Source organism: Bos grunniens, chromosome 16 (assembly GCF_055505025.1).
Source record: "Bos grunniens cultivar Pamir isolate PY7600 chromosome 16, Bosgru_T2T1.0, whole genome shotgun sequence".
Classification (NCBI taxonomy): Eukaryota; Metazoa; Chordata; class Mammalia; order Artiodactyla; family Bovidae; genus Bos; species Bos grunniens.
Window position 1 is genome coordinate 39709540 of NC_141180.1, and position 26539 is coordinate 39736078.

Here is a 26539-nt window from a genome sequence, read left to right on the forward strand (position 1 = left end):
GTTTTAGTGTTGAAAATATGTTAGTCACTCAGTTGTGTCTGACTCTTTGTGACCCCATGCACCATTGCCTGCCAAACTCCTCTGTCCATGGAGTTCTCCAGGCAATAATACTGTAGTGGGTAGACATTCCCTTCTCCAGAGGGTCTTCCCAACTGTTCCAGTATTACTGAGCATTTCTTAGATACAGAGTTTCAGTGAGTGATTTTTTGTGATTTGCTCAGTTTTTCAGCTATTTTTGAGATTTACATTAAAGAAATACTAGTACAAGTGAATTAGTGAGTTAACAGATCAGAATATTTATAATTGAAAGTATGTTGGGACATCTAGTTGTCATATCCTAAGGTCACTTCTCTTTTTATGGTCTCTTGATACTTGTCTTTAGTAGGGTCCTTTGTGTATGTCTCCAAGGCAGGCTCCCTGGGTTTAATCCAGCTGCGCCACCTACTGGCTGTGTCACTTAAGGACAAGTCACTTATCTTTTCCTGCCTTAGTTTCCTCATCTGCAAAAATGAAGGAATGAAAATATCTAACTCACAAGGTTGTTACAAGAATTAAATGTTGAGCCTTTGGTAGAGGGTATAATGTGTACTAAGAGTTCAATAAATATTATTATTTTTATTATTTTTTACCATAAATATTATCATTGTATAACCAGAGTTCAACCCAAGGCCTTGAATATAGTTACTTTATTCATTGTCTGAATGAGTGAATGAACTCGTCCATTGAATTTCGGATTTTTAAAAGTTACTATCAGAGTTTTTGAGATAATATGGTGTTATTTCATTTTTCTTTCTTTGGATCTTGGTGTTTTGAGATTTCCTTTTGATTGACCATGACTTTCTTTCTTTGGTATGTTTTTTGTTTGTCTTTTTTCCCCACAGTAACTATTAGGTGCTGGAAACATTTATTTTATGAAGCAATAAATTCAGTAGTATTTAGCATTATATTTGAGCTGGATTCTTGGGCTGACAGAAAATACTAAGAGTCAGTTGAGTTTAGGGCAGTTGCAGAATGCAGTTAAGTAATACACAGATTCTCCTCTGTGTTGTAAAAGGGGCATGTTCTTTAGGAAGAAATTTTGTGTCCCGTATGTAAGGAGAAATACGTCACATAAACCATGTTAGTAGTCAGCTTCATAAATGTAAACCAGGCTAAACACCTGTTTGTTTTAGTTGCTGTTACAATTGTATGCACTTTATGAAGAAGCTGGGAATTATGGGGATATTGATGTTGCCAAGACTTTTTAAGGTCTAAATGGGAATAAAGAATAATACTTTGAAGATAGTTGCTGTTTTCATTCTATTCTTAGGAGACCTCATAGCCTCTCTGGATGCTACAATCATTATCTCAGAGAAACTAAGTAATTGTGAAAGCTATTTACTTTTTTTAGACCATAATTTTTTTCTTTCTCATTAATTCATGGAACTGGTTCTTGTTATTCATAGGTATTGATGTCAAGAAAGGCCGAGGCCGATATATTGACACCTGTATGGTCATCTTTGCCCCCCGTTACCTGTTAGATAATAAGTCATCCCACAAGCTTGCATTTGCACAGAGGGAATTTGCCAGGGGACAGGTAAGCAGCTTGCTTTTGAAGAATGATGAGTGCTTATTTAATAGCACAGTGAATTTTAATGTCATTTTAATTTGAATGTCACATTTAATTTTAATGACTTATCTCCCTGTCAACACTAAGTTTTTTGATGTGAGTAAACAACAGAATGATCTCTGTTCACTTCCAAGACAAACCATGCAATATCACGGTAATCCAGATCTATGCCCCGACCAGTAATGCTGAAGAAGCTGAAATTGAAAGGTTCTATGAAGACCTACAAGACCTTTTAGAACTAACCCCAAAAAAGATGTCCTTTTCATTATAGGGGACTGGAATGCAAAAGTAGGAAGTCAAGAAACACGTGGAGTAATAGGCAAATTTGGCCTTGGAATACAGAATGAAGCAGGGCAAAGGCTCATAGAGTTTTGCCAAGAGAATGAATTGATCATAGCAACACCCTCTTCCAACAACACAAGAGAAAACTTTACACATGGACGTCACCAGATGGTCAACACTGAAATCAGATTGATTATATTCTTTGCAGCCAAAGATGCAAAAGCTCTATACAGTCAGCAAAAACAAGACCGGGAGCTGACTGTGGCTCAGAACATGAACTCCTGATTGTCAAATTCAGACTTCAATTGAAGAAAGTAGGGAAAACCACTAGACCATTCATGTATGACCTAAATCAAATCCCCTATGATTGTACAGTGGAAGTGAGAAATAGATTTAAGGGACTAGATCTGATAGACAGTGCCTGATGAACTATGGATGGAGGTTCCTGACATTGTATAGGAGGCAGTGATGAAGACCATCCCCAAGAAAAAGAAATCCAAAAAATCAAAACGGCTCTCTGAGGAGGCCTTACAAATAGCTGTGAAAAGAAGAGAAGCAAAAAGCAAAGGAGAAAAGGAAAGATATACCCATTTGAATGCAGAGTTCCAAAGAATAGTAAGGAGAGATAAGAAAGCCTTCCTCAATGCAAAAGCCTTCCTCAATGCACTTTCTTTGCAAAAGTGCAAAGAAATAGAAATAGAAGGAAAACAATAGAATAGGAAAGACTAGTGATCTCTTGAAGAAAATTAGAGATACCAAGAGAACATTTCATACAAAGATGGGCTCAATAAAGGACAGAAATGGTATGGACCTAACAGAAGCAGAAGATATTAAGAAGAAGTGGCAAGAATACACAGAAGAACTGTACAAAAAAGATCTTCACTACCCAGATGATCACAATGGTGTGATCACTCACCTAGAGCCAGACATCCTGGAATGTGAAGTCAAGTGGGCCTTAGGAAGCTTCACTACGAACAAAGCTAGTGGAGGTGATGAAATTCCAGTTGAGCTATTTCCAGTCCTAAAAGATGATGCTGTGAAAGTGCTGCACTGAATATGTCAGCAAATTGGAAAACTCAGCAGTGGCCATGGGACTGGAAAAGGTCGGTTTTCATTCCAATGCCAAAGAAAGGCAATGCCAGAGAATGTTCAAACTACCACACAGCTTCACTCATCTCACATGCTAGTAAAGTAATGCTCAAAATTCTCCAAGCCAGGCTTCAACAATATGTGAACTGTGAACTTCCAGATGTTCAAGCTAGTTTTAGAAAAGGCAGAGGAACCAGAGATCAAATTGCCAACATCCACTGGATCATCGAAAAAGCAAGAGAGTTCCAGAAAAAACATCTATTTCTGCTTTATTGACTATGCCAAAGCCTTTGACTGTGTGGATCACAATAAACTGTGGAAAATACTGAAAGAGATGGGAATACCAGACCACCTGACCTGCCTCTTGAGAAATATGTATGCAGGTCAGGAAGCAACAGTTAGAACTGGACATGGAACAACAGACTGGTTCCAAATAGGAAAAGGAGTACGTCAAGGCTGTATATTGTCACCCTGCTTATTTAACTTCTAGGCAGAGTACATCATGAGAAACACTGGACTGGAAGAAGCACAAGCTGGAATCAAGATTGCCGGGAGAAATCTCAGTAACCTCAGATATGCAGATGACACCTTTATGGCAGAAAGTGAAGAATTACTAAAGAGCCTCTTGATGAAAATGAAAGAGGAAAGTGAAAAAGTTGGCTTGAAGCACTACATTCGGAAACTAAGATCATGGCATCTGGTCCCATCACTTCATGGGAAATAGATGGGGAAACAGTGGAAACAGTGTCAGACTTTATTTTTTGGGGCCCCAAAATCACTGCAGATGGTGATTGCAGCCATGAAATTAAAAGATGCTTCCTCCTTGGAAGAAAAGTTATGACCAACCTAGACAGCATATTAAAAAGCAGAGACATTACTTTGCCAACAAAGGTCCATCTAATCAAGGCTATGGTTTTTCCAGTGGTCATGTATGGATGTGAGTGTTGGACTGTAAATAAAGGCTAGTGCCGAAGAATTGATGCTTTGAACTGTGGTGTTGGAGAAGACTTTTGAAAGTCCCTTGGACTGCAAGGAGATCCAACCAGTCCATCCTAAAGGAGATCAGTCCTGAGTGTTTATTGGAAGGACTGATGCTGAAGCTGAAACTCCAGTACTTTGGCCACCTGATGCAAAGAACTGACTCATTTGAAAAGACCCTGATGCTGGGAAAGATTGAAGGCTGGAGGAGAAGGGGACAACAGAAGATGAGATGGTTGGATGGCATTAGTGACTCAATGGACGTGAGTTTGAGTAAACTCTGGGAGTTGATGATGGACAGGGAGGCCTGGTGTGCTGCAATCCATGGGGTTGCAAAGAGTCGGACACGACTGAGCAACTGAACTGAACTGAACTGAACCATTTTGTGCCTTTAGTGCCCTAAACAGCTCCTGGTGGAGGGCAAGGCTCAGAGTAGACAGATTCTCAGTAAACATTTACATCTTGACTTGACTTTTGACCCAGTGATACCGTGTTTTAGGGAACAGCCAATCCTGAAGGTTACATTTCCACGCTTCCTGGTTCCAGTGTGGTGTTCCATTGGCCTCGGAATGACTACGATCAGCTGTTATGTGTCCGACTGATGGATGTTCCCAATTGTATTTGGTCTGGAGGCTTCGAAGTCAACAAAAATAATTCCTTCCATATCAACATGAGGTGAGTGCAGAGACTATATTTAGTCAACAAGTAGTCTTGTTTGAGGTACGGCAATATAAATAGTAAGCTGTAAATACCATATAAATTTCAAATATTTATAAAGTTGTAAATAGCAAGTGGTTACTTTTAGTAAGACTACTCTTGATGAAATGGGCACATATGTTTCTGACTCAAAGGTCTTAAAACTGCAAAGACTAGGCAGATAGGAATGAACCTTTTGATGGAATGAGCTAAAAGGGGGTGTTGACAATTTTGACCATTGTGCAGTTGCTGCCGTCTGAGGTCACATGTCCAGGGAGTAGCACTGAGCTCATGGTTGCCCGCCACTCTTGTCTGCATTCAGATGGCAGCTTTGATGATGTTTTTGTCTATTCTTGCACACTGTACAAGCTATTCTCTCATTAGATGCCATTCCAGTAAATCCCCTAGTCTTCTTTGCTCAACCCAGTGACCCTTAGATCCTTATTAAAAAAAATCAACAAAAGTCAGGGTCAGTTAGCACAAGATGACTCTTTTCTGTCATCCAATGCTTTTTTTTTAATGTATAAAACTTTGAAAAGATTGTAGTAAAATGCACATACCATATGGGAAAGATAGCATAACATAAAGACCCAGGCATTATTTCGTGTGACTCAGGTACATAAAGTAAAATTTACCGTCTTAGCCATTTTTAGCTTTACTGGTGTTAGGTACGTTCATGTTGTGCAGTCTCCTAAACTATTTTCATCTTGCAAAACAGAAACTCTGTACCCACTAAACGAGAACTCCTCATTTTCCCTTTCTTAACCCCTGGCAACTTCTGTTCTCCTTTTTCTATGAATTTGACTACTCTAGGTACCTCAGAGAAGTGAAATCATACAATGTTTGTCTTTTTGTGACTGGCTTATTTCATTAGCATAATGTCCTCAATGTCATCCACATTGTAACATGTGTCAGAACTCTTTTTTTGTGTGTGTGTGGCAACATTTAGTTTGTTACTTTTTATTTCTCTCTAGTGCAGTAAAATTCTGTTTCATTTTTTCAAGTATAGCTGATTTACAATGTGGTGTCAATTTCTGCTATACTGCACAGTGATTCAGTTATATAAACAAGATATATATGTTCTTTTTCATATTCCTTTCCATTATGGTTTATCACAGGATACTGAATATGGTTCACTGTGCTATACAGTGGGACCATTTTACATTCACCATTTATATTTCACCATTTTACATTCTTGTAAAGGGCACACAAGGATCCAGTTTCTCCACATCTGTACCAACGCTTGTTATTTTTCCTTTTTTGATAGTAGGCATCCTCATGGGTGTGAGGTGGTATCTCATGGTTTTGATTCTCATTTCCTTAATGATTAGTGATGCTGAGCTTCTTTTCCTGTGCTTGTAGGCCATTTGTACATCTTTTTTGACATGTCTGTTCAGGTCCTTTGCCTGTTTTTGAGTTGGATTTTTGTTGTTGTTGAGTTGTAGGAATCCTTTATATATTCTGGATACAAACCCCTTATGAGATATATACATGCATGCATTCCAAGTGTCTGACTCTCTGCAACCCTAGAGTCTGATATAAGAGATATATAATTTACATATGTTCTCTCCCATTCATATGTTGTGTTTTTACTCTGTTGATTGTATTCTTTGGTGTATCGTTTTTAATTTTGATAGAGTCCAGCTTGCCTATTTTAACTTTGGTTTCCTGTGCTTTTTGTGTTGTATGGAAGATCATTGCCAAATCCAGTGTCTTGAAGCTTTCCCCTATGTTTTCTTCTGAGAATTTTATAGTTTTAGCTCTTCTATATAGGATTTGATCCGTTTGTATTCATATAAGGTTGAGTCCAATAGAGACATCAGTTTGCCAACAAAGGTCCATATAATCAAAGCTATGATTTTTCCAGTAGTCATGTATGGATGTGAGAGTTAGCCCATAAAGAAGGTTGAGCGCTGAAGAACTGATGCTTTCAAACTGTGGTGCTAGAGGAGACTCTTGAGAGTCCCTTGGACTGCAAGGAGATCAAACCAGTCAGTCCTAAAGGAAATCAACCCTGAGTACTTATTGGAAGGACTGTTGCTGAAGCTGAAGTTCCAATACTTTGGCCACCAGATGTGAAGAGCTGATTCATTGGAAAAGATCCTGATGCTGGGAAAAATTGAGGGCAAGAGGAGAAGGGAGTGACAAAGGATCAGATAGTTGGATGGCATCACTGACTCAATTGACATGAGTTTGAGCAAACTCAGAGAGATAGTGAAGAACAGAGAAGCCGGGTGTGCTGCAGTTCATGGGGTCACAAAGAGTCAGACAGGCTGACTTAGCGACTGAACAAGAGTCCAACTCTGTTCTTCTGCTTGTGGATATCCAGTTTCCCAATACTACTTGTTGAAAAAATTTTCTTTTCCCTATGGAATGGTCTCTACACTCTTGTCAAGAATTATGTGACCCTATATGTGAGGATTTATTTCCAGGCTTTCTAGTCTGTTCCTTCATATTTTGTCTTTTTGCCAGTGTCAGACTGTTGTGATTATAGTAGCTTTGTAATAGGTTTTGAAATTAAGAAGTGTGAGACCTCCATCTTTGTTCTTTTTCAAGATTATTTTGGCTACGTGGAGTTCCTAGAGATTCCATCTGAATTTTAGGATAAATTTTTCTGTTTCTGGAGAAAAAAAAAACAGCTGGAATTTTGATGAGCATTGTATTAAATCTCTAGATCCACTTTGTGTAGCACTGACATCTTGACAATATTAAGTCTTCTAAATCTATGAACATGGGATGTCTTTCTGTTTGTTTCTGTCTTCTTTAATGTTTTGCATCAAATGCTTTTGAAGCCAAAGAGACTGAAATCAGTGCTAATTCAACACATTTAGAAGCAAAATTTAATTATTTATATCTTATGGTGAGTTCTCTTTGGAGAACACTACTGTAAGGAAACAAAAATGTCTAATTTATTAATAGATGATTCAAAATAATATTTATATTTGACTTTTCTAAAAAAATGCATTATCTGAGGTTTTTCTTTGATTTTGTTTTTGTTGATGATGTGCCTTTCTTATGTATCTTTTGCCCTGATCCTTATTAGAGTTAATTGCATCTGGTATAAGCGTCTGCCTGCAATGTGGGAGACCTGGGTTCGATCCCTGGGTCAGGAAGATCCCCTGGAGAAGGAAATGGCAACCCACTCCAGTATTCTTGCCTGGAGAATCTCATGGACGGAGGAGCCTGGTGGACTACAGTCTACGGGTTCGCAAAGAGTCAGACACGACTGAGTGACTTCACTGTCCTTTCCTTTCCTTTCATAGTGGTTTTCAAGCTGTGTTCCTAGAATTCATAGGGGTCTAAGGAGGTGACTTTATAGGCCAAGTGAGTGAAGTGGACAGGGCCCCAGTGCCCTCATCCTGACTTCAACCAGAACTCCTGTCTCATAGTGTCATATGTTCCCCACAGGTTGGGGTGAGGGCGGGCAAGGTGAGGAATTTGCAGCTAAAACCACCATTGATTTATACGCTGCTTTGGTGAAGGCAGCCCAGGTCTGTTGTGTGGTATGAAGCCAATTCAGAATTAAACAGAAAAGTTACTCATGATTACTTAAAAGAAGAAGAAAAGAAAGGTGTGGAGCGTGGGGGTGGATGATACCTTTGTTAATCCTTTTGAAATAGTTTCAGTGTGTGGCCCTAAACTACTGAGCAAGGACCTGGGCCAGATGTTTCCTTTACTTTCCTCAAGTTTTCATTTTGAAACAATTTAAACCCACAGAGAACTTGTAGGAGTAGTACAAAGACACCCCTTCTTTACCTACATTTCCTGCTTTTCAACATTTGCTCTGTTCTTGTTCTCTCTCCACATGTACTCATATGCATAGTTTTTTCCTAAACCATTTAAAAGTAAAATGAAGTCATCATAATACTTCAGACATAAAAAATTTGTCACCCATCACTACACACTGAAGAAATTTAATATTATGTTTTTAAATGTATAAAATGTCCTTTAAAATGTTCTTCACAGTAACCCTGATCCCCAGATCTGGGGTCCAGTGAAGGATCATGCATTTTATTTGGCTGGTGTGTCTCATCTGCTTTAATCTAGAATGGTCATTGTCTCAGTTTTCCTTTTTGTCTTTATTTACATTGACATTTTTGGAGTCCAAGCCAATTTCATATAGAATGTTTGGTTTTCTGGACTTTTCTGATGGTTTTCTATATTTAAGTTTGGGCCTGACATTTTTGGTAAGAACATTACTTCTGTGGTGGTATATGTTTCCCATTGCATCATGTCAGGAAGCCTGTGATGTCTGTTGGTTCCATTATTGATGTTGTTAAATTCGATCATCATTTGGTTTAGGTGCTGTCCACCAGGTCTCTCTATTGTAAAGTTACCTTTTGTTTGTAAACAACATTAGTTCATGGTAGGGATAATTTGAACCTTTTTGTATGTTCACTTTTAACAAAACCTTTCAGTCAGTGGTTTGGTGGTTCTCACCTGAATCAGTTATTACATTAGTTATTGCAAAATGGTGATTTCTGATTCTTATATGTCTTCTACATTTATTAACTGATATTCTTCCATAAAGAAGAGCTTTCCATTCTCTACAGTGGTTTGTCTATGTTTAAATACACACACACACACACATATACATACACACACACACACACACACATTATGATTGCATCTGGTACCTCCATTCCACAGGATTCTTCCTCATCTTCCCTTATTCTACAGTGTGAACGCTGTTCATCAATAACATCAACATATTAGTTTGAACCATATGAAATTCCTCTTTTCTAGGTCAAAAGTAGTCTAGTGTCAACAATTTTATGTGGTTCAACCAATATTTACTCACTTGTTGCACTGACACTATGACCCCAAACAAACCCAAAGTAAAATTTGTAGATATCATATAGTTATGGCCTGCTGTTTGAAGTTGCTTGAATGATTTCTTTTTTATTTTGTGATTGTACTGTCAGTTTCTACTTTTTAAATGCTGTCAAAGAACACACAGTGGTAATTGTGAGAAGTATGAGAAGAAAGTGAGTTGGGAACTTGTTCCCTACATTTTATGCAGCCTCCATGGTTTCCTTTTGCTGCAGAGATACTCTGGGAAAATGCTTCTTTCTGCGTGTGGAAATTACTCTCCGAGGAGCTACCTACAGGATCTCCTTCAGTGATACAGATCAGTTACCCCCTCCTTTCCGAATTGACAACTTTTCTAAGGTATCAAGGGGAGTTGAGAGCCAGTTTGGCTCTTTCATATGTGGGAAAGTGAAGTACATACTACACTTAAGATAATGATAAAAAGCATTGTAAACTTGGGTTTGAAAGAAGCTACACAGGGGTCTCAGAAATCCTTACCATTGGGAGGTGGTTTCTGCTGGTTATTTTGATTGCTGGGCAGCCTTGTCCAGAAATGACTTCTCAGCTCCCAAAAGTTAACTTTGACCAGATGGTTTGGTTAGCATGGGGCCCTCTGCAGACATTCCATACAAACAGAGAAATCAGAATCAGACTGACAAATGCCCAGTAGAATGGGCAGTTCTACTGTTCCTTAGTAACAGTGAGCTCCTTTCTGAATCTTCCAAGTGTAGCCAAGATGGAGGTTGTTAGATTCTATTTTGAATTATGCCTTAGGCCTTATAATTTGTAACTTTCCATAGCTGAATTCCAAGATTTTTGTTCCTTTCTTTGTTCCTAGTGTATCCTGGGCATGGTGGGGTGAGACTAGATGCCACTGAAAGAACAGAGTTGCTTTCTCTAGGTATTTGGTATGGCAAAGCTTCTCAAAACCTTTTACCCAACAGACTGTGGCCCATGTCCTGTAACTGGTGGGCTCTTTGCAATTTTGAAGATGATTAGAAAGGCATTTGAAGAGGCCAGCTGTTGAGCCTTACTTGTGATTTTGTACCCTGTATAGCATTCATTTGGGAAAGCTCTGGAACCTAAGAGGCACTGAATCACTTTCCAGCATCACCCCTCTGAATGAAGGTTCTCCTTATTCTCTGCCATTGCTATAGGTCCCAGTTGTCTTCACTCAGCATGGCGTCGCTGAGCCCAGGCTCCGCACTGAAGTGAAGCCCATGACATCCTTGGATTATGCCTGGGATGAACCCACCCTGCCACCTTTTATCACTCTTACTGTTAAAGGGGCAGGTTCCTCTGAGATCAGCTGCAACATGAATGATTTCCAGGATAACCAGCAGCTTTATTATGAAAATTTCATTTACATTGCTGCTACATACACGTTCTCTGGGTAAGTCTGGGTTAAATTACTGTTCTTGTAAAGCAGAAAGCTCTAATTATTAACTGGTTTTAAACTTTAATCAGTTCTCAGAAGGCTGAGGGATGAAGGAAGATTCCTTCCATTCTTTACCAAATCCTAGGCTCAGACTTTATCTTGAGAGCTCTTTTGTCTAAGCCCTTGTCTTCTGGCTAGAGTAAAATTTATCCAAAGAGGCAAGACTCTTCTCTTTTTAAAGAGCTTCCCAATAATCCATTCTAGTATTTAACAACTCTCTTTGGGCATTGTTATTATAATAGCTTCAATTTCTCTTGCTTTATGATGATATTTCTTATGCATTTTTTAAACTTCTTGCTGCTTTTTTTAATTTGTTTTACCTCTTTCCTTATTTAAAACTGACTAATCTTCAGACTCTGTGCGACCCCATAGACGGCAGCCCTGGGATTCTCCAGGCAAGGACACTGGAGTGGGTTGCCATTTCCTTCTCCAATGCATGAAAGTGAAAAGTGAAAGTGAAGTCGCTCAGTCGTGTCCGACTCTTAGCGACCCCGTGGATTGCAGCCTAACAGGCTCCTCCATCCACGGGATTTTCCAAGCAAGAGTACTGGAGTGGGGTGCCATTGCCTTGTCCTGAAGGATCCCGGACGAGCCCCCAAGATGAAAGGTTGTTATTGAATCACGTGAAGACACTGGGATTCTTGGCCCCCGGAGGAGAAGAATTCAATCCGGGGCCAGAGACAAGGCTTGATCGCTCAGAGCTTTTGTGTAATAAAGTTTTATTAAAGTATAAAGGAGATAGAAAAAGCTTCTGACATAGGCATCAGAAGGGGGCAGAAAGAGTACCTTCTTGCTAGTTCCATGAATAGTATGAAAAGGCAAATTGATAGGATACTGAAAGGGGAACTCCCCGGGTTGGTAGGTGCCCAATATGCTACTGGAGATCAGTTGAGAAATAACTCCAGAAAGAATGAAGGGATGGAGCCAAAGCAAAAACAGTACCCAGTTGTGGATGTGACTGGTGATAGAAGCAAGGTCCGATGCTGTGAAGACCAATATTGCATAGGAACCTGGAATGTCAGGTCCATGAATCAAGGCAAATTGGAAGTGGTCAAACAGGAGATGGCAAGAGTGAATGTTGACATTCTAGGAATCAGTGAACTAAAATGGACTGGAATGGGTGAATTTAACTCAAATGACCATTATATCTACTACTGTGGGCAGGAATCCCTTAGAAGAAATGCAGTAGCCATCATGGTCAACAAAAGAATCCGAAATGCAGTACTTGGATGCAATCTCAAAAATGACAGAATGATCTCTGTTCATTTCCAAGGCAAACCATTCAATATCACAGTAATCCAAGTCTATGCCCCAACCAGTAACGCTGAAGAAGCTGAAGTTGAACGGTTCTATGAAGACCTACAAGACCTTTTAGAACTAACACCCAAAAAAGATGTCCTTTTCATTATAGGGGACTAGAATGCAAAAGTAGGAAGTCAAGAAACACCTGGAGTAACAGGCAAATTTGGCCTTGGAGTAGGAGTGAAACAGGGAAAAGGCTAATAGAGTTTTGCCAAGAGAATGCACTGGTCATAGCAAACACCCTCTTCCAACAACACAAGAGAAGATTCTACACGTGGACATCACCAGATGGTCAACACTGAAATCAGATTGATTATATTCTTTGCAGCCAAAGATGGAAAAGCTCTATACAGTCAGCAAAAACAAGACCAGGAGCTGACTGTGGCTCAGATCATGAACTCCTTATTGCCAAATTCAGACTTAAATTGAAGAAAGTAGGGAAAACCACTAGACCATTCAGGTATGACCTAAATCAAATCCCTTATGATTGTACAGTGGAAGTGAGAAATAGATTTAAGGGACTAGATCTGATAGAGTGCCTGATGAACTATGCACGGAGGTTCATGACATTGTACAGGAGACAGGAATCAAGACCATTCCCATGAAAAAGAAATGCAAAAAGCAAAATGGCTGTCTGAGGAAGATGTGAAAAGAAGAGAAGCAAAAAGCAAAGGAGAAAAGGAAAGATATAAGCATCTGAATGCAGAGTTCCAAAGAATAGCAAGGAGAGATAAGAAAGCCTTCCTCAGCGATCAATGCAAAGAAATAGAGGAAAACAACAGAATGGGAAAGACTAGAGATCTCTTCCTGAAAATTAGAGATACCAAGGGAACATGTCATGCAAAGATGGGCTCGATAAAGGACAGAAATGGTATGGACCTAACAGAAGCAGAAGATATTAAGAAGAGGTGGCAAGAATACACAGAAGAACTGTACAAAAAAGAGCTTCACGACCCAGATAATCATGATGGTGTGATCACTCACCTAGAGCCAGATATTCTGGAATGTGAAGTCAAGTGGGCCTTAGGAAGCTTCACTACAAACAAAGCTAGTGGAGGTGATGAAGTTCCAGTTGAGCTGTTTCAAATTCTGAAAGATGATGCTGTGAAAGTGCTGCACTCAATATGCCAGCAAATTTGGAAAACTCATCAGTGACCACAGGACTGGAAAAGGTCAGTTTTCATTCCAATCCCAAAGAAAGGCAATGCCAAGAATGCTCAAACTACCGCACAATTGCATTCATCTCACACGCTAGTAAAGTAATGCTCAAAATTCTCCAAGCCAGGCTTCAGCAATATATGAACTGTGAACTTCCAGATGTTCAAGCTGGTTTTAGAAAAGGCAGAGGAACCAGAGATCAAATTGCCAACATCTGCTGGATCGTGGAAAAAGCAAGAGAGTTCCAGAAAAACATCTATTTCTGCTTTATTGACTATGCCAAAGCCTTTGACTGTGTGGATCACAACAAACTGGAAAATTCTGAAAGAGATGGGAATACCAGACCATCTGACCTGCCTCTGAGAAATATGTATGCAGGTCAGGAAGCAACAGTTAGAACTGGACATCAGGAAGCAACAGTTAGAATTGGACATGGAACAACAGACTGGTTCCAAATAGGAAAAGGAGTACGTCAAGGCTGTATATTGTCACCCTGCTTATTTAACTTCTATGCAGAGAAATGCTGGGCTGGAAGAAGCACATGCTGGAATCAAGATTGCTGGGAGAAATCTCAATAACCTCAGATATGCAGATGACACCACCTTTATGGCAGAAAGTGAAGAGGAACTAAAAAGCCTCTTGAGGAAGGTGAAAGAGGAGAGTGAAAAAGTTGGCTTAAAGCTCAACATTTAGAAAACTAAGATCATGGCATCTGGTTCCATCGCTCATGGGAAATAGATGGGGTAACAGTGGAAACAGTGTCAGACTTTATTTTTTGGGGCTCCAAAATCACGGCAGATGGTAATTGCAGCCATGAAATTAAAAGACGCTTACTTCTTGGAAGGAAAGTTATGACCAACCTATCAGATCAAATCAGTCACTCAGTCGTGTCTGACTCTTTGCGACCCCATGAATCGCAGCACGCCAGGCCTCCCTGTCCATCACCAACTCCCGGAGTTCACTCAGTCTCATGTCCATCGAGTCGGTGATGCCATCCAGCCATCTCATCCTCTGTCGTCCCCTTCTCCTCCTGCCCCCAATCCCTCCCAGCATCAGAGTCTTTTCCAGTGAGTCAACTCTTAGCATGAGGTGGCCATAGTACTGGAGTTTCAGCTTTAGCATCACTCCTTCCAAAGAAACACCCAGGGCTGATCTCCTTCAGAATGGACTGGTTGGATATCCTTGCAGTCCAAGGGGCTCTCAAGAATCTTCTCCAACACCCCAGTTCAAAAGCATCAATTCTTCGGCGCTCAGCCTTCTTCACAGTCCAACTCTCACACCCGTACATGACCACAGGAAAAACCATGGCCTTGACTAGACGAACCTTTGTTGGCAAAATAATGTCTCTGTATAGCATATTAAAAAGCAGAGACATTACTTTGCCAACAAAGGTCCATCTAGTCAAGACCATGGTTTTTCCTGTGGTCATGTACGGGTGTGAGAGTTGGACTGTGAAGAAGGTTGAGCGCCGAAGAATTGATGCTTTTGAACTGTGGTGTTGGAGAAGACTCTTGAGAGTCCCTTGGACTGCAAGGAGATCCAGCCTGTCCATTCTGAAGGAGATCAGTCCTGGGTGTTTATTGGAAGGAGTGATGCTAAAGCTGAAACTCCAGTACTTTGGCCACCTCATGCGAAGAATTGATTCATTGGAAAAGACCCCGATGCTGGGAGGGATTGGGGGCAGGAGGAGAAGGGGACGACAGTGGATGAGATGGCTGGATGGCATCACCGACTCGATGGACATGAGACTGAGTGCACTCCGGGAGTTGGTGATGGATAGGGAGGCCTGGTATGCTACAATTCATGGGGTTGTAAAGAGTCAGACACGACTGAGCAACTGAACTGAACTGAATCTTCATCCATAATTACCCGAATCACTGTTCTGATCCTCCTCTCCCTTTGAGAACACTGATTAACACTTCAGGGTCTTCTTAATAGTCACCTAAAGGCAAGCACGGAGAAGGCAATGGCATCCCACTCCAGTACTCTTGCCTGGAAAATCCATAGACAGAGGAGCCTGGTAGGCTGCAGTCCATGGGGTCGCTAAGAGTCTGACACGACTGAGAGACTTCACTTTCACTTTTCTCTTTCATTCATTGGAGAAGGAAATGGCAACCCACTCCAGTATTCTTGCCTGGAGAATCCCAGTGATGGCGGAACCTGGTGGGCTGCGGTCTATGGGGTCGCACAGAGTCGGACATGACTGAAGCGACTTAGCATTAGCAAAGGCAAGCAGAGGAGTTCAACTTGACAGCAATTACAGTTGGCTCAGAATTATGATCTTATGATCTTCATTGTTTGTCTGATTAGTTAGTTGTATTTAGAAGAAAAAAAAGCAGGGAATAGTCAGCTTGCTCTAATTCTGTTAGATTGATACATTGATAGGTACATAGAGATTCAGAATATTAGGCTTTCAAGAGTAGTCATTCCCCCACACATACATACAGTTGTTTTGTGGTAATCACAGGGCCCGTTTTAAAGTTGATCCATAAAGAAACTGGGAAAATATCCGAATCTTTAGCATTCGAAATATAAGTCACCTGGTGAACAGTACATTTAAAGTTGTATTTATTTCCAAAATGTCCTGAATAGTTTTGCTTATGAAATATTTTTATACGTGCCTGAGGCCCCCAAGAAAATGTCTGAGTCTGTGCAACATCTCTTTCATTTGCTTAGACCCCAGATTTCACTAATAATGATATGAATGGGCATGTTTGCTTTGATAAGGTTTTAGTGCCTGAAAAACCAGTCCTTAATCTGGTTGCTATGCATGTTTTTCTCCATACTTCCTTATGTTCCAGTAGTTACTAAGGTCTTTAACTGAAGAATCCTAGTGGAGACTTAGGAGTGTCACAGGTTGAGCAGATTTGAATAGATAAAAAGAGAAGTTTCTGGGAATCTAGTGTGCTGAGAGGTTGAACTATATTTTGGAGTGTAGTGAATCCTATTTCTTTGCATCTTTGAGAACTAAATGATGAGAAAAGAGACTAGGATTTTTTTTTTTGAATTGAGGTGAAGTTCATAAACTGTAAAATTAACCATTTGTTAAAGCGATGAGTTTGGTGGCATTTAATGTATTCATGATGTACAGCTACCACCTCTAATTCCAAGACAGTTCCATCACTCCAAACCCTAAATAGTTACTGCCCAGTAAACCTTTTCTTCCAGGCCCTGAAAATCACAGATCTGCATTCTTGTCCTAAGAATTTACCTATTCCAGATATTTCACATAAATTATCATAAAATATCTGACCTTCTGTGACTGACTTATTTCACTTAGCATAATGTTTTTAAGGTTCACCCACATTGTAGCATGGGTCACTTTTCGTTCCTGTTATGGCTGAGTAAATATTCCATTGTACGTCTATACCACATTCTCTTTGTTCATTCTTCCTTTGATGGCATTTGTGTTGTCCCTACTTTTTTGCTATTATGAACAGTGCTGCAATCAACATGCCTGTACATGTATTTAAGTACTTGTTTTAATTCTTTTGTGTGTATACCTTGCTTGGGGTGGAATTTCTGGGTTCTGTGGTAATTCTTTGTTTACCTTTTGAGGAACTGCTGTACTGTTTTCCACAGCAGCTGAATCATTGTATATTCCTGCCAGCAATGTGTAAGGGTTTTGTTTCTTCTACATTTTCCGCAATGCTTGTTTTCCACTTTTTTTTTTATTTTAACAATTCTACTAAGTAGTGGTATCTAAGTAGTGGTAGTGGTATCTCAGTGTGGTTTTCATTTGCATTTCTATACTAGCTAATGATATTGAAGATCTTATCATGTGCTTATTGGTCAGTTGTATATCTATTTTTTTTCCATGCTACATAGCTTGTGAATCTGAGTTCCCCCACTAGGGATCAAACCCTGGCCACTTGGGCCATAGCAGTGAAAGATCTGTGTCCTAACTGCTGGACTACCAGGGAATTCCTCATTTGTATATCTTTGGGGAAATATCTGTTCAAATCCTTGTCCCATTTTTACATTTGACTTTTTTTTTTTTTGCCTTTTTATTCTTGAATTTTACAGCTCCTTATGTAATATGGGTGCAGATCCCATATCAGATACATGATTTGCAACTATCTTCTATTCTGTGGGTTGTGTTTTTACTTTCTTGGTAATGTCTTTTGGAAGGATAAAAGTTTTTAATTTTGTTGAAATCAACTTTTTTATTTACTTGTGCTTTTGATATCATAAAAGCTAATTTTTAACTGAATTTTTCAGTCCCTTTTTAATGATAGAGATTAATGGAAATAGGAGACTAATTTAAATAAAATCTCATCAAAATACCCTAAAATATAGTTAGTTCAGTTCAGTTCAGTCGCTCAGTTGTGTCCAACTCTTTGCGACCCCATGAATCGCAGCACGCTAAGCCTCCCTGTCCATCACCAACTCCCGGAGTTCACTCAAACTCATGTCCATCGAGTTGGTGATGCCATCCAGCCATCTCATCCTCTGTCGTTCCCTCCTCCTCCTGCCCCCAATCCCTCCCAGCATCAGAGTCTTTTCCAATGAGTCAACTCTTCGCATCAGGTAGCCAAAGTACTGGAGTTTCAGCTTTAGCATAATTCCCTCCAAAGAACACCCAGGACTGATCTTTAGATCAGACTGGTTGGATCTCCTTGCAGTCCAAGGGACTCTCAAGAGTCTTCTCCAACACCACAGTTTAAAAGCATCAATTCTTTGGTGCTCAGCTTTCTTCACAGTCCAACTCTCACATCCATACATGACTACTGGAAAAACCATAGTCTAGGCTGCAGCAATTCCATAAAACTTAGGATTCTTAAGCCCAGAGAAACACAACAGGGTAGAATTGGAGGAGGCGATTATGAACCCTTTGTTTTCTTTTCATCCTAAAGGAACTTCTGATTTCTTGCTAAGATGTGAGGATGCAGTAACGCTGATCATCTTCCTGGCAAACAGTAGAGCCAATTCTTGGACCTTTGGAATGTCTGGATTGGTTTTTGCTTTTTTTTTTTTTTTCCCTCTAAAAATATATAGTCATCCTTTTATGTCAGAATTTCACTTTTATATATATCTTCTGACAAATGAGTCTTTGAACTATGCAGGAGAACAGCACAACCTTTATCTTTCTTCAGCTTGAGTCAAATTTTTTCTTCCATGATTAAAAAAAAAGTTTTCTGTGTAGTGGAGGTTTAGGCATCTGCTTATAAATACTTGAATACATGTGTGGGGGGTTGGGGAGGGTGTGTGTGTATCGTGACTGTTACTGTTTTTTCAGTTCTAGTTTGCAGGAGGGGACAGGACGGCCTGTGACTTCCAACAAAGCCGTTACTTGTGCCGAGCTCGTTTTGGATGTCTCACCAAAGACGCAGAGAGTCATTTTAAAGAAGAAGGTAAGAGAGCCCAGAACTTTGAGTTTAGAATAAAAGAGTTAGAATAAAAGTTAGAATAAGAGATAGGCCGCCTGGCCCATCCCCTCCTTTTGCAGATGAGCAGGTGGAGACTGAGGCCTGGGCTCAGGGTAGAACTTGGGTGTCCTGACAGCTCCAATTGGGGTTCTCCCCTCTGTCCTGCGATGCCTACTCTAGGAATCCTAAGTCCCTCTCATCTTTGATACCTTCTTGGGGAACTCAGTTCTTGAATTTTTTTTTTTCTTTTCCAAATTTGTGATTTGTCATTTTCCTTACTTTTTTTCTGTTGTAACACTCCCCTAATCTACTTTTCCCTGAACTCAATGGAAAAGTGATCACAATGACAGTTTTTTCCCTATTTATGGCAACATTCTTTTCCAGTTTAGGAAAATGTTTATGCTATTAGATCTAGATATTGAGAGAAAGAATAAACTCTGACCAGAAATATTATGGCTGACAAAAGGACTAGAAAGAAATAGTTGAGGCTTCAAAATGAACATTGTTTGAGAACAGAGGTGCAGAAAATCACTGTAAGAGGAAGGAGATCACTAACTATTTGAAACACACTCACCCAAGGAGTGTGTTCCAGAAAATTTTGCATAATGTAAGTTATATAATCCAGAAATAACCCTGACAGGAAGTGTGTTCACCATGTAAGTGGGCCTCATACTGCCGGAGAATGTGCCTTTATCACCTGAAGCAGCGTCAGCTGTGGCTGTAGGTCGTGCAGCTGGTTGGTGACTCGTTTGGCTCTGAGGTTGTACAACTCTTCTCACATCTTTAATGACGGGGAGAGGGGGGAGAGATTCAAGTTATTTCACGTTTTGCACATCAAATGAAACTTTAACACATGGATTTTTAATTCAGTGTTATATTTTTCAACAACTTTATTGATACATAATTCATACACCATACAAATCTCCCACTTCAAATATATAGTTCAGTGTGTTTTAATATATCCACAGTATGTAAAACTATAACCACAGTCGATTTTAGAACATTTTCATCACTCAGAAAAGAACTCTATATCCTTTAGCTATCACATGCACATTCCCTTTATTTCCCAGCCCTAGGCAATCATTAATCCACTTTCTGTCACTGTAGACTCCCCTCCTCTGGACTTCCATGTGAGTGGTCTTTAATGAGGAACTTCTTTCACTTATCCTGATGTTTCTAAGGTTCATCCATCTATCAGTCTACCAGTACTTCTCAGATTCCTTACCTATCTAAGCCACTAGGGAAGCCCAGTACTTCTACATGTATTTCTATATCACACCATTTGAGTGTCACATAATTCAAATTTGCTTAAAATGTTATCATACTCTTTTATATAAGACTGTTAGATACATTTAAAAGTAAGACTTGGGAATGGTGATGAGTAAACAGAGCATGTGCCAGAGGATGTTTAATCTACTGTACAGTTGTGCTCATTTCACATGCTAGTAAGGTAATACTCAAAATCTTTCAAGCTAGGCTTCAGGACTATGTGAATCAAGAACTTCCAGATGTACAAGCTGGGTTTAGAAAAGTCAGAGGAACCAGAGATCAAATTGCCAACATTCATTGGATCATAGAGAAAGCAAGGTAATTCCAGAAAAACATCTATTTCTGCTTCATTGACTACATGAAAGCCTTTGACTGTATGTGCTGTGTGCTTAGTCACTCAGTCGTGTCCCACTCTTCACAACCCCATGGACTGTAGCCCACCAGGCTCTTCTGTCCATGGGAATTCTCCAAGCAAGAATACTGAAATGGGTTGCCTTGCCCTCCTCCAGGGGATCTTCCCAACCCAGGGATCGAACCCAGGTCTCCTCATTGCATGCTGATTCTTTACCATCTGAGCCACCAAGGATCACAACAAACTGTGGAAAATTCTTAGAGAATGGGAATACCAGACCACCTTACCTGAGTCTTGAGAAACCTGTATGCAAGTTAAGAAGCAACAGTTAGAACCTTACATGGAACAATGGACTGGTTCCAAATTGGGAATGGAGTAAGACAAGGCTGTGTATTGTCACTCTGTTTGTTTATGTACTCATGCAGAGTACATCATGTGAAATGCCAGGCTGGATGAATCACAAGCTGGAATCAAGATTGCAAGGAGAAATATCAACAACTTTAGATATGCAAATGTTACTACTCTAATGGTAGAAAGTGAAAAGGAACTAAAGAGACTCCTGATGAAGGTGAAAGAGGAGAGTAGAAAAGCTGGCTTAAAACTCAGCATTCAAAAAATTAAGATATAGTGTTCAGTCCCATCACTTCATGGCAAATAAAAGGGGAAAAAGTGGAAGCAGTGACAGATTTTCTTTTCGTGGGCTCCAAAATCACTGCAGATAGTGACTGCAGCCATCAAATTAAAAGACTCTTGCTCCTTGAAAGGAAAGCTATGACAAACCTAGACAGAGCCTTTAAAAGCACAGACATCACTTTGCTGACAAAGGTTCGTATAGTCAAAACCATGGTTTTTCCAATAGTCATGTATGGATGTGAATATCGGGCCATAAAAAAGGCTGAGTGCTGAAGAATTGATGCTTTCAAATTTTGGTGCTGGAGAAGACTCTTTGAGAGTCCCTTGAACTTCAAGGAGATCACACCAGTCAATCCTAAAGGAAATCAACCATGAATATTCACTGGAAGGACTGATGCTGAAACTGAAGCTCCAATACTTTGGCCACTGGATGCGAAGAACTGATTCATTTGAAAAGACCCGGATGCTGGGAAAGATTGAAGGCAAAGGAGAAAAGGGCGACAGAGGATGAGATGGTTAGATAGCATCACTGACTCAATGGACATAAATTTAAGCAAACTCTGGGAGATAGTGAAGGACAGGGAAGCCTGGCGTGTTGCAGTCCATGGCATTACAAAGAGTCAGGCACGACTTAGCAACTGAACAACAACAACAACAACAAAAAGAGACCATGAGATGTAGTAATTGAAAGTAAACAATTTTCTTCTATTGAAAATTTTGAAAAAGGAAATTTTGAAAGGTCATAATTTAAAAATAAAAGTCTGACAGAAATCAAGGAACTGGGAGGGGGGGAAATGGGGAAGAGTCCTTGGAGGTGATTCAGATGACCTTCAAAGAAGTTGACATTGATGAGGATGATAGAGTGAATGAAAGTCAACTCAGGAGAAAGATGATTTTTCAAGTGGGATATGATCACAGATGTGATCAGAAAACATGAATCATGAATATACTGGTTATTTCCAAGGCCTACGTGACTGTTAAGTAAACAAAACCAAAATTTTTAAATTAAGTAGCAAAAGTATTTTAAATAAAAATTGTAATTTATACACTTTCACGTTTGTTATTTTACTTGATGAAGATGAAAACTGGTAAGTGAGAGGGCAGGTGATAAGTGAGTTACATTGACATCTAAGACTAGATAGTTCTTTGAGTAGGTGCTAGGAAATGGATCTGTGCATTTAAATTAGAAACCAGGAGTAGGAGGTTGACATCTTAGGTTTTTGTTTTTTTACTTTTTATTTTGAAAGTGTCTCAAATTTGCAGGAAACTTGGCAGAAATTCTGTAGAAGTGGAGTCCTGTTGCTGGTGATTTTAATGTTAACACTTGATTAAGGTGGTGTCTGCCAGTCTTCTCAACTGTGAAGAAAGTTTTTCTTTTTCCTTGTATTTAGTAAATATAAATACTTTCGAGAGGTACTTTGAGACTCTGTAAATATACTGTTCCTCATCAGGTTTCCTATGTATGTACGCATGCATGCATGTGTTTTAGCTTGATCTTCCAAACAGGACACTATAAATGATGGGAATTTATTTCTCACAGTTCTTCTGGAGGCTGGGAGGTCTGAGATCAGGGTGCTGGCCAGTTCGGTTCCTGTAGAGAGCTCTCTTCCTGGTTTGTAGACTGCTGCCTTCTCACTCTGTCCTCAAATGGCAGAGAAGTACTGGGCAGGGGCGAGGGGAGAGGGGAAAGCAAGCCCTTTGGTGTCTAAGGGCACTGATCTTGACAGGAGACCCCCACCGTCATGACCTCATCTAAACGTAATTATTACCCAGAGGCCCCATTTTCATCACAGCTGAGGGTCACGTCTTCAGCATAAGGGGTTTGCAAGGAGTTTGAGGGCACGGTTTGGGCACAGCTTTATGTGTGTCACCATGGCTTCCTGTCTTATTCAGTGTGTTTTCTGTTAGTGTTAGGATTTATTTTTACCCTCAGTTCTCCTGTTTGGCCAGTGGGAGTGCCTTTAACCTTGTGTCCTTTGACACAGTGCCCCCCTCGTTCCTTGAGCACTGTCATACTTTGTGACACAGCAAGTTATTTGGGGCTCATTTTATACTTTCCCTGCAGCATTCCTGGAATTTGCTACTTCTTGAAGGAACCCTGTGGAGAAGGCAATGGCACCCCACTCCACTACTTTTGCCTAGAAAATCCCATGGACGGAGGAGCCTGGTAGGCTGCAGTCCATGGGGTTGCTAGAGTCGGACACAACTGAGCGACTTCACTTTCACTTTTCACTTCCATGCATTGGAGAAGGAAATGGCAACCCACTCCAGTGTTCTTGCCTGGAGAATCCCAGGGACAGGGAAGCCTGGTGGGCTGCCGTCTATGGGGTCACACAGAGTCAGACACGACTGAAGTGACTTAGCAGTAAGGAACCCTGATCCTTTTTTATCAGAGAATGGAATTTAGAAACTTAAGATACGTCCAGTGGTGCCCTTGTTGCTGTTGTGTCACTGATCCCAGGCCCTCTCAAGGGACAGACCTAGGGGTTGTATGCATACACGACATGTATATGCACACACAGGCACATAAATATCTTAGTATGTGCATAACATATGTGTGTATGCATACATATATCTTATGTGTGTATTTATATATTAAACAGGTTTCTCTTTCTCTGTATATTAAAAACCAGCCTTTCACACTGATAGTTCTGATTCCAGTCTAGCATCACAAAGCTCATTGTAATTTTTTCCCTTTTCATATTTGTGACTCCCTTGTCCAGTACTAAGAATGTACTTAATTTGATCAGTTGCCCTGAATGTAACCCATGCTCTTTAACCACAGTTGTGGCCCTGCCCCTCCCCTGTGTGGATGCACCTTATTACCTGGCATGGGCTCTGCTCTCCACATTCTAGGCAACTCCCCTACCAGCCCCTACCCTTAACAGGAGTACCCACCTCACCTCACAACCCATCCTAGGCTCACCTCCCCAGCCCCATTATAACCCATCGGTGACGTGGATTATCAACCACATGTGTTTTTGCCCACTCAAGGTTGGGCCACCACAATACACCCACCCACCATCACGTGTCTGCCAGCCTTCTCCTTTATTCTAAAACCTAAAAGGTTTTAGGACTAAATTGTATGGGAAGAGGGTGGGGGAAGGGAAGTGGAAGGAGAATGATGCATCTCAGATTTTTAAATGAAGGTTTGGGTAGTTTCCAACGATGATGAGCCTGTACATATGGGCAGGCAATAGCAGAATCCATATATGAAAACTTGACTCCACCTGGGCATTTGGGCTTTGATTCCCAATCTGGAACACCTCCAGGAAAACTGAGATGCTCCATGTGGTTTTGGTGCTCTGGATAGATGTGTTCCCTTACTGTGAACAGAGAAGTAAGCATGTGGGGATTGCGGGTGGAGACGTGCAGCTGAGTTCTATCTGTGTTCACAGTTGCAGGAGGTAGTAGCACACAGTAGAAAGAATGTCATATCTTCTAGATTTGAGTTCTGGCCTTGCCACATAAAGGTGATATCTGCTTTCTCACATTCCTTCCTGAGCCTCATTTTCCCATTGATCTCCCAGGTTTATGAGAAGGATCAACTAAGGTACTATACATAGCGTTCTGTGTAAAGAGATGTAATCATGATAACATTGCCAACATTTATTGAGACGTTACCCTGTGCCAGGCATGTACACTTATCACAAGAACCCTCAGAGGTAGCTTAATATCCCTGTTTGAAAAATCAGGAAAGACAGGCTCTGAGAAATTTAGTAACTGAGCCACGGTCACTTAGCTAGTAGTGAGGCAGCTGGGTTTCAAATCCTGGCATTCGACTCCAGCATTCATATTACTTTCTCAGCTTTTACTTTGGAGAATGTAACAGAAAAGCTGTTTTTCCAGTGTGAGGCAGCATGTGGATGCATTTGTGGAACCCAGAATGTGATCCTGACAGGTCTAGCTGGAGTATTCATTCCCATAGAAAGAGTCTTCTCAATGGTTTGGTGTTACTGAAATGGAATTCTATGGGTTGTTAGAAAGGTAGTATGGCAGAGTGGGTAAGCGTGTCATCCCTCCACTCACCCTGTGGGAATTCAAACCTTCACTCCGCCACCTACTAGTTATGTGACCGAGCTGGAGTTTCTTTATCTCACTGAGACTTAGCTTCTTCATTTGTAAGTCAGGGTAATAACAGTATATACTTCACTGGATTGTTCTGAGGTTTAAATGAATTACTGTGTGTAAATCACAGTGATCAATCAGTGGTTGACACGTAGTAAATATTCAGTAGATATTATTACTATTATTATTGCTTCTCATGGATTGGCCTGGAAGTCCAAGTGTTGTTTCTAAAATATAGCTAAGGAGAAAATATATTTAGAATTAGTAGCAACAATTTAGTATAATTTCTTAATATAATCAGCTTAATACTGAACGCAGTTGACTTGAGAATTGGAAACCATCAGTGTTGTAGGTATCGCTTAGTAGCTCAGTCTTGTCTGACTCTTTGTGACCCCATGGACTGTAGCCCACCAGGTTCCTCTGTCCATGGGGATTCTCCAGACAAGAATACTGAAATGGGTTGCCATGCCCTCCTCCAGGGGATCTTCCTAACCCAGGGGTTGAACCCAGGCTTCACACATGCAGGCAGATTCTTTACCATCTGATCTACCAGAAAAGCCCTCAATGTAGTATGCATCCATGATAAACATGGGATGAGGGAGAGCCCTGGTAAATTCTTGTTGTCTGCCAGTCACGAGCATCACAAAAGACTGAGTATTGAGAATATTGTATATATTTTATATAATTGGATCTCTCTTCCACATAAGGACATGGAGGGTTACTATCAGGAAGAGCAGTTAACAGCTACTGGAGGGAATTAGATTGCACCTCAACTCACTAGTTTGCTCAGAAAGTAAAATTTTTAAGTTTACATTATTGGGGTGTTTTTTTTTTTTTTTGATTCAAGTTTCAAAGAGTTCAGCAGATTTCATCCAAACTGCAACTAGGGATTGACAATAATGCAAGTTTGAATTAAGCATTTATTAGTATCTAATGTGGAAAATGTCCTTTTTAGTACAGTTCTTCCTTGAGAACTCATCCAGCCTTTGTATGGAGCTGTGTCTGTGATGTGAGAGCTGTGATGGCTCTTTCTGTCTCTGCCCGACAGGAACCAGGGAAGCGCTCTCAGCTGTGGAGGATGACTGGAACAGGCATGCTGGCCCACGAGGGCTCTTCCGTGCCTCACAACCCCAGTGAGCCCTCGGCCGCCCGCTCTGCCGAGGGCTCTGCCATCTTGGATATAGCTGGTCTCGCTGCAGTCACTGACAACAGGTAACTTCCTAGGCAGCTTCTGATTCAAGTTCACTGCTTTCAAATTCAGACTCAGAGGAAATGTATACCCAAAAGCTATAGTTTAGAAGTGAAATAAGAATTTGCTTTTTCTTCCACAATAGAATTTTATTTCCAAATATGAGTATTGGGTTTTTTGTTTTTAAAAGTTATTATGGAAATGCCCATGGAGACGTTAAAAAAAAAATCAAACAAGAAGGATATGTTATGAAAAATGAATTTATTTTCAGCCAAACATCTATCTGCCATTGCTC

At 40.4% G+C, this 26539-nt stretch overlaps 1 protein-coding gene across 8 annotated transcripts in view; it reads left to right on the plus strand.

Moving 5' to 3' along the window:
• The window catches only part of VPS13D (vacuolar protein sorting 13 homolog D), a 275671-nt gene that overhangs the window by 122166 nt on the left and 126966 nt on the right, over positions 1-26539 (plus strand). For all 8 annotated transcript variants that reach the window (XR_015143441.1, XR_015143438.1, XR_015143440.1 and 5 more), the window contains 6 exons: positions 1446-1576; positions 4458-4633; positions 9703-9826; positions 10624-10859; positions 18604-18718; positions 26104-26267. Coding sequence is in view for 5 of the 8 variants with exons in the window: in XM_086344602.1 (XP_086200728.1) it covers positions 1446-1576; positions 4458-4633; positions 9703-9826; positions 10624-10859; positions 18604-18718; positions 26104-26267 (946 nt within the window). In the remaining 3 variants the exon portion in view is untranslated. The remainder of the gene's footprint in view (positions 1-1445; positions 1577-4457; positions 4634-9702; positions 9827-10623; positions 10860-18603; positions 18719-26103; positions 26268-26539) is intronic.